General features: G+C 32.6%; 1 protein-coding gene across 1 annotated transcript in view; it reads right to left on the bottom strand.

Moving 5' to 3' along the window:
• LOC106468354 (neutral ceramidase-like) overlaps positions 1-6,319 on the bottom strand; it is a 44,362-nt gene extending 38,043 nt beyond the window's left edge. Inside the window, exon 1 of the mRNA XM_013928772.2 lies at positions 6,144-6,319. Within this exon, the coding sequence (XP_013784226.1) occupies positions 6,144-6,290 (147 nt within the window). The 5' untranslated portion in view covers positions 6,291-6,319. The remainder of the gene's footprint in view (positions 1-6,143) is intronic.
• Positions 6,320-8,678: the final 2,359 nt, after the last annotated feature.

Below are 8,678 nucleotides of genomic sequence, written 5' to 3'. Positions count from 1 at the left end.
GCCCTTCACTAGTCAATGCGGCACGTTTGATGCAACACAAGATTATGAAGTTGGGTTGGGAAGTTCTCCCCACCCACAATATTCTCTAGATATGGCACCATCAGATAACCATCGTTTTCGTTCGCTGCAACACCATCTTAATGGGAAAACGTATGCAAATGTGGAAAGTGTAAAAGAGGACATCAACATGTTTTTTGCCTCAAAGCCAAGCGATTTCTTAAATCAGGACATTAACAAACCGATTGTAAGATGGAAAAGCATCATCGATAAGAATGGAGACTAGTTCATTTAATAAATGTTTTGTTTTGATATACGAGTTGTTCGGGTTTTTTCATCTAACAAATACAATATTAATTTCCTGACAACCTAATACAATGAATACGTCTGCTGGCACGTATCTTATTTTAATACGAATGTATACTGACAACAGAACAGTAATATCAACATTTCTGTTAATTTACTGTTGGAATTTGTTGATTTAATTCCTAAGGTTTATTTTAGCTGTTCGTTATTTTTAGCCTGTGAGTCAGTTTTAATGATTATGCAGGACATTTGGCAAAGTTAGTGGAAAATTGTTTAAAACTTGTATTTTGTTTTTATTGATAAATTAAAAAGTAGTGGTAAAATACTAGTGATATGAGCAGCGTAGTTACGCCTCTTGGTAGTCAACGGCAAGTTTATAAACTTACAACGCTAAAATCTGGAGTTCGAATCCCCGCAGAAAGCCCAATGAGTAACTTTGTTTTAAAAAACAACAACAGCTTTAGTGTCATAGCCACAACTTATACACAATTATTTATTCGGACAAATTCCTACCATGTGACAGGAAGAGACTTGATTATCCAAAACTATAATTGTTAGTAATTTCTGAGTGATTATACGTCTGCATTTCAACAATTATATTATTTGGAAATTTATGATACATTAGTGGTAAAATAGGCTCGATTAATTAAAATAACCTCCCACATCAAAATTGTGGCATATTGAATCGACAGATTCCAGCTCGCCCTGTAAAGGTGCTGTTTGTCAATACTTCTCATAGTTTTATCTGCCTTCAATCTTCCTCTCCCACATTTCTCCGACGGTGAATTATTTTGTGTGTGTTTGCCTGCCGAAAATTTTTCGTTTTGCTCTTTACTTAATTATCACGAGTGAGGTGAAGGAGGATTGCCAATTCTCTACTACTCTGGGTAACTAATTAATCAATTAGTTAGTTTTATCCCCAAATATCTGCAAAGATTTGGTCTTTGAAGCTACACATGAGCAATTTGTGTCGGCCACCTCCAATTTTTAGCTAATAGAGTAGTAGAAAGACATCTGGTCAATAGCAGCACCCACCTGCAAACTATTGGGATACCCTAATCGAATGGTGTGAAGGATGTGAGCTTCACTTAAATAATTTCAAATAAAAACAATTGAAACGTTTCATTTTAGTAAACTTCCTTGTGATAATATTTGAAAAAAACTTTTCAGCAACAGTATCAAGATGTGTGGGGGTGGACATAATCGTTTCTTAAGCAGCATTATCAAGATGTGATAAATGAACTCTTTGTGGCAGCGAGCATAATGTTTTCTATGATGACATTTATTGTAAATAAATCCTTGTTTCACGCTTAAAGAATTCTCACAAACTGCCTTTTCTACTTCACAGTATTTTGGTACAGTCCTGCCAACGTGTTTTTCAGTACATACAAGGAATAACTATCAGCGTCAATTTCAACCCACAAGTTACTGATTTGTATTCGAGGCAATTGTCATTCATAATAAACTTAATAAGAGAAGAATAAAACGAAGATTTGTACACTTGTTGTGCTTAACACACTCTTTATTGGCGATATTGTTTTACCAAATGAACTAGGTGTTCATTCTTGTTGACATAACTATTCATTCACCTGAACTCAATGAAAAAAAAAGTAGTTTCACTAGAAATAATGCACTTTACTTTGGACTTGTATATAATTAGCATTAATCAAATGTTCAAATCCAAAATATATAACAAAACACACTTTCAAAGTGATAAATTTTCCAATTACAAATATTCCTACTACCTTATGCTACAATGTTTACTCCTTATATTAAATGATAAACCCTATAACCCGAGCGCTTTCGAAAGGTAAACCTTTCTTCTTTAGGGGCAAACTGGAAATGGTGGTGTAATCAAATGAGTGATATATAAAAGGAATTGAGTGATGTCATGAAGTTCAACCGGTTTTTCAGGAAATGTTTCTTATATTTTTCCATGTACTGTTGTAAATGTCTCACTTCCGGTATATTTGATTACACCACCAGTGACAATGCAACAAGAAATAGGGAGAGCTTTGAGGAGACACGGAAAATTAGAGTAAGAACGAGACCGTAGTTGAATTAATTGATGGCTTCAGGAGTTTTCTATCGAGACAGAAAACTCCTAAAGCCATCAAACAATTCAACGAAGGTCTCCTTCTTACCCTTCTTTTCTGTGTCTCCTCACAGCTCTTCCTATTTCTTGTGGTATCGTCATTAGCAAAATTAATAATGTCAATTTTCACTCACGTAAGCCTTAAAAGTCAAGCGCTACTTAATACGATTTTATGAAATGGGGTGAAGGGAAACAAAAGTTTCTGACTGCCCATGGTTATACTTCATTACCCTTTAGGGAAATAAATATATTTTAACCTAAATTACTACCACTACTGGATTGGACACCATCATTCCCAGTTTGGCCCTGAAAAAAGAAAGGTACACCTTTCGAAAGCACTCGGGTTATAGGGTTTTTATCATCTTGTATCAAGACTTCTTTTTCGGACATCATGAATACTTCTCATATTAGATATAACAGAATTTGTTTATTACAGGATTACACAGACAGGTTATATATGCCATTATTTCTCACAAACAACGTTTCTCCAACCATATTTTGAACAAGTTTATTTTGTATTGGGGGATAAAATCAACACTTTTCTTGCTACTACTTATCAGTTTAAAAAATTTCTAGAATACTATTACCATTTCAAAACTATCTTATCTACATCTTAATACTGAAATTTGTATTTTTGAAGTTAATAAGGAAATAATGAACTATTACGTTATTATCCAACTTCCGGGTCCAAACTTTCACATGTTTATTATCTATATATATATATATATGTTGATAATACTGACTTTGTGCTAATCTATTTCAAATATTTCACTTTTCTCTCTCTCTCACTATATATATATATATATTGTAAAGAGCTGTCACATTGTTTAGTCTTTTATAACGTTGAAACTTATAAATTATTTTCTACTTTAATCTATATAGCACATAAAAACAATATTTGGTCACCTAGAATAATGTTTTCTTGAAACCATTTTATTACAAGAAAATTGCTACTATTAACAATTGATTCATACAGTTTAGTACATTTGCTCGTGTATATTTATATACAAAAAAAAGAAATAGCAGAGTTCCATTTTTAGCATTTCTCCAGTTCTCTTTGTCTTTAACTATACACCATGATTTTTATTACTGTGTTTACACGAAACTTAAATGTTTTATTATCTTAAACAGTTACGAATTCTATAGAACAAACATTTCTCGTACTCAGTTTAAGAATTTTTAGATAATTACAATAAACAAAAACTTTTTCTGAAAACATCAACACTAGATCTGTATTTTCAAGTGCTCACCTGTTTCTTTTCTGCTTAATTTATAGATAATATTTATTTGAAAATTCTACATTAACTCAAACGAAATTATTGTATCTATTCTTCAACAATACATACTACGACGTGTTTGCTAATTCCACGATTTAAGACATAGAAGAACCTTTAAAACATTATGCATAACCGCTCATGTTAGTGCTGATATAATGCAGAGACAGTTCTTTCATGCGCCGATCGATGGCGTATACGTATACAACAAACGTATAGTCGGGTCACATAGAGGTGCTTGGTATGACGGGCGACGTTGGGTGTAACCACTTCTGAATATTCAAATTAATCAACTATAATCATTCATTTTTCATCCTTGCGTTTTCCCTGTTTCGAATTTTAAACTTTAAAGATTAAAGACGCGTTAGTTTTTAATCATTATGTAAAATAAAACAATTTGTATTTAGTGTCTGTACAACTGCAGCGCTACATTTGCGCTGTTAAAAGACTAATACCATATTATCAGTCTTTAGGGAAATGCAACTTATAGCTAAAGAGCTTGATATTTCTTAACAACATATTGTTGAACAACGTAAAGCAATTGTAAGAGCATGTTTTACTTCTGTTCACTTACTTACATATACAGCTAATGTTTGTAAATTGTAAAATATGGGAAGATGCTGTTTTGAATCCACTGTTAACATCGCATATTGAAACTGCTTCGTCTGACTGGAATAAAGCAGCTAATACTTTTCACAGAAATGTATATCTCGCATCTTTAAAAATTCCAGTTTTTACCCAAGGACTTACAATGAAAGCTTCTTAACAAGCAGAAACGTACGGGTACAAAGTAAATACCATACCTACCGATCTACTAAGGATGAAATTTTAGTATTGTGAATATTTCATCCATCTATGATCAATCGAGTGTGTATATATATATATATATAGGTTATTTCAATTAATCGAGCCTATTTTACCACTAATGTATCATAAATTTTCAAATAATATAATTGTTGAAATGCAGACGTATAATCACTCAGGAATTACTAACAATTATAGTTTTGGATAATCAAGTCTCTTCCTGTCACATGGTAGGAATTTGTCCGAATAAATAATTGTGTACAAGTTGTGGCTATTACACTAAAGCTGTTGTTGTTTTTTTAGCACAGAGTTACTCATGGACTATCTGCTACTGCGGGGATTCGAACTCCATATTTTAGCGTTGTAAGTTTATAAACTTGCCGTTGACTACCGTAACTACGTTGCTCATATCACTTGCATATTACCACTACTTTTTAATTTATCAATAAAAACAAAATACAAGTTTAAAATAATTTTCCACTAACTTTGTCAAATGTCCTGACATTAAAACTGACCCACAACAAACAGTTAAAATAAACCTTAGTAATTAAATCTACAAACTCCAATAGTAAATTAACAGAAACATTGATATTACTGTTACTTTGTCAATATACATCCGTATTAAATGAGGTACGTACCAGCAGACGGTATTTATTGTATACAAATCTTTACTATAATCGATTGTTTTAGAGTTTCGCGCAAAGCTACACGAGGGCTATCTGCGCTAGCAGTCTCTAATTTAGCAGTGAAAGATTAGAGCGCCCTAACCACCTGGCCACGACGGGCTTTTACTATAATATTACTTTTGTTTTATAATATATATAAAGAATGTCATAGCTTTTTAGAGAAAATGTTCTAATTTAAATGCTGCTTGGTTAGAATACTGTAATATCAAATCTCCTACAATTTGACTCAAAAGCCATGCGTCCTTAAAGTTAAACATGAAACGATATTATTTAACTGAATTTTAGTCCTAAAAATATGAGCAATTGTAAACTATCTAAAATTAATAATAAATATGGTTCAAACAAATATAGGATTTACTAGACAAATCATTCTTTCTGGTGTTTTAAACAAACTTTGTCCATAGAAAATTAATAATAATGCTGTCTAAATAATATCTGAAGAATTCTAGAAAATGTTTTTGATAACTGTAGATTTTGAGTTAATTAGCTCCGTTTTTCTGCCAATTAACGGAAGTGTAAGGTAAACTCTATCTTATTAGTTGTTGTTTTAAAAGGGTAGAAATAAGGACAAGTTACAGATAATTTACAGTGCTCATCAAACTTTATGAAATCAGTATTTAAACGAGTTTTAATAAAGGTAAGTTTTATAACTGATAGCCCTCGTAGGGCAGAAAACACTCCTATACTTTAGTTTGAACTATGAAGAAATCCTGAACATGTTTGGTTATAAATATTATAGACAATGGCTTTTTAATTACCTGTTCATGATATGAATTGTAAGTTTAAAATAGTACAAATATGTTTAAAAACTAAGAATATGCAATATTAACATCAAATAAAATAAAATTTCAACAATAACTTGGTAAATTTCAACTATAGAATTCCTATAAAGTAATGCTTTAACAGTTTAAGTGCTAATCAATTTTTTCTCTTGAAAGAAGAATTATTTTAAATGCTGATGTTATCATACGCAGCTCTTACCATGTTGATCTCGGCAGCAGGACCGGTAATATCGGCAATTCCAATACCAAGCTTGTAAACTCCATCTCTTGTTTCGGTAAGAACTGTTACACCACAAGAAACCATAGCCACCAAGGCCACACACTTTACCCACTCGAAGTTAACCATTATCCCGAACACACTACACTGAGACTGTAAAACCTTGTCACTTTACCAAGATTGCTGCAGAGGTCTGCTCAGAGCGCCATCTATCAGACAGCTTGTATTTCCTTAAGCAATTTGTGCTTATTAATTCTATTGCAAATGTCGATACGGCACATCGCGCAACAAGCCACAATGTTTTCAAATATCGATGAGAGATTGAGCAGAAGAACAAAATTTTGTACGTTAATATAATTTATGTAGGCCTATATTACATAATCCCTACAGCAAAAAGACACAAAAATCATCAGTTCGTTAAAACAAACAATTTTTAGACATAATTTCTTATGGTAATTAATAATACAGGAATATTTTACAAGGCAAAGTACTAGTAATAACATAAAGTTCAGTTAGGTTTTAAAGAATGTTTCAACCACGCAAAAATTATCTTTGATTATGTAACCTTTTTCTTATACCTCCGTAACACTTGTATTTTTAATTAGATATGTGACTATCTTCTAAAATACAAATAATTTTATTTGTAAACTATATCACTAACATCTTTAAAATACACAATAAATGTATTTTGCCCTTTGAAACTAGCATCCTAAAATTGCATTACAGATGCATATGTAACTAATAAAAAACACGTAACACAAGTATTTTACTTTAAGAAACTAATTTCCTAAAATCTCGTTACACTTGCATTCCAAGTTACAACCTAGAAATGAATAAAACCTTATAACCCCTGAATTGTACCTTATGATGTTAACTTACCACTGTTCCATCGGGGGACGTAACTCATCTAACTTAATATTCTTAAAACATCTTTCCTAAGTGGGCATTTAAAAAAAAATGCATTCACAAAATCAACTGCCCCCAGTGGTACAGCAGTATGTCTGCGGACTTACAACATTAGAAACCGGGTTTCGATACCCGTGGTGGGCAGAGCACAGATAGCTCATTGTGTAGCTTTGTGCATAATTCCAAAGAAACAAAATCAAACAAAATGACAAAAGAGCCCATATTAGTTGAAAAATGGATTTGTTACAATAATAGCATGTACAGGGTAGCTGGAGTGCTAGACTAGAATACATAGCAAAATCGAGGAAAGTGTCCATACTTCTTATTATATAAAACTCTCTTTTTTAAAGCCTTCTTATTAAAAGCAGTTACGCTAATAACAACATTGGAGAAAAACGTTAACGAACCAACGGTATTACAATCACAGCAGACCTTACTATAAACTATTACACTTTAGAGCCATTCTGACCTTGAAATTTTATTGCTTAAGATGTCACGTTACACCCTTTTCCAGCATACACACTAACGTTGGTTGATATAGAAATATTTCTAGGTGTTATTCGAAAATTTCCATTAGTATTAACACAATGAAAGCTTAAATCGATACATAAATTACTGCGTATTATTTCAATTCCAGGAGATGCTAAGATCCTTTGCTCTACTTACTAGCCATTGATAATGTGTACAAAAAGCTGATCGATTAGTGGAATGAAAGTTCTATTGTATGAGAAATTTGTTTGTTTGTTGAATTTTGCACATAGCTACTCGAGGTCTATCTGCATTACCCGTCCCTGATTTTAAAGTGATAGACTAAAGTGAAGGCAGCTAGTCAATACCACCAACTCTTGAGTTACTCTTTATCAACGAACAGTAGGATTGACCGTCACATTATTACGTCCCCACTGCTGGAAGTATGTTCAGTGACGGCGTTCACAAATTGCAAGTCTAACGCCCCAATTACTCGCCCATTTCAGGCCCTGTATGATAAATGGAATCATCTAAACCATTATTTGGCAGAAATGTGTGTATATATGTGGGTTCGCTTATAACTGACGAATCATTGGATCTAGTTTCAACAAATTTGGCATGTACTCTGAAGAACACACGAGGAGTGGCATAGAAGGGTCGGTGTTCAGATCTGACTCCCCTATTTCTTCCCCTTGCGTTGAACGGTACATGACTAGTATCATATATATGTTTAAAATACTTCATGTAAATCACTACGGTTCACTATATTCATCTTCCTTTTATTAATCGATACTTGCACTTAATTTATGACATAAGTTTATGAATTACAATGCTAAAATCTGAGGTTCTATTCTCTGCTGTGGATAAAACGCAGGTAGCCCACTGTGTAGTTTTTGTAATTTTTAAAATTTATCTCTGGAAACTGTGTGAAATTGGTATTTTTAAATTAACATTTTAAGGTCTAAAGGTTTTCTCGTTGATAAGATTGTAAATAATATGCGAATAATATTCTGTTACCCCACATTCAGAGCCTGTTGGGTTAAGGCACATCTATAGCGGTCGTAAATTTATTGTGCAATAAAATGAAACCCAACCCAACTCAACAAATAATATTCCGTATATATACAGAATTAAAATATAATA

This window comes from Limulus polyphemus, unplaced genomic scaffold (genome assembly GCF_000517525.1).
Source record: "Limulus polyphemus unplaced genomic scaffold, Limulus_polyphemus-2.1.2 Scaffold2977, whole genome shotgun sequence".
In the NCBI taxonomy this organism is placed as follows: Eukaryota; Metazoa; Arthropoda; class Merostomata; order Xiphosura; family Limulidae; genus Limulus; species Limulus polyphemus.
Note: the sequence above shows the minus strand (reverse complement) of the source record. Positions and strands in the feature narration are given on the sequence as shown.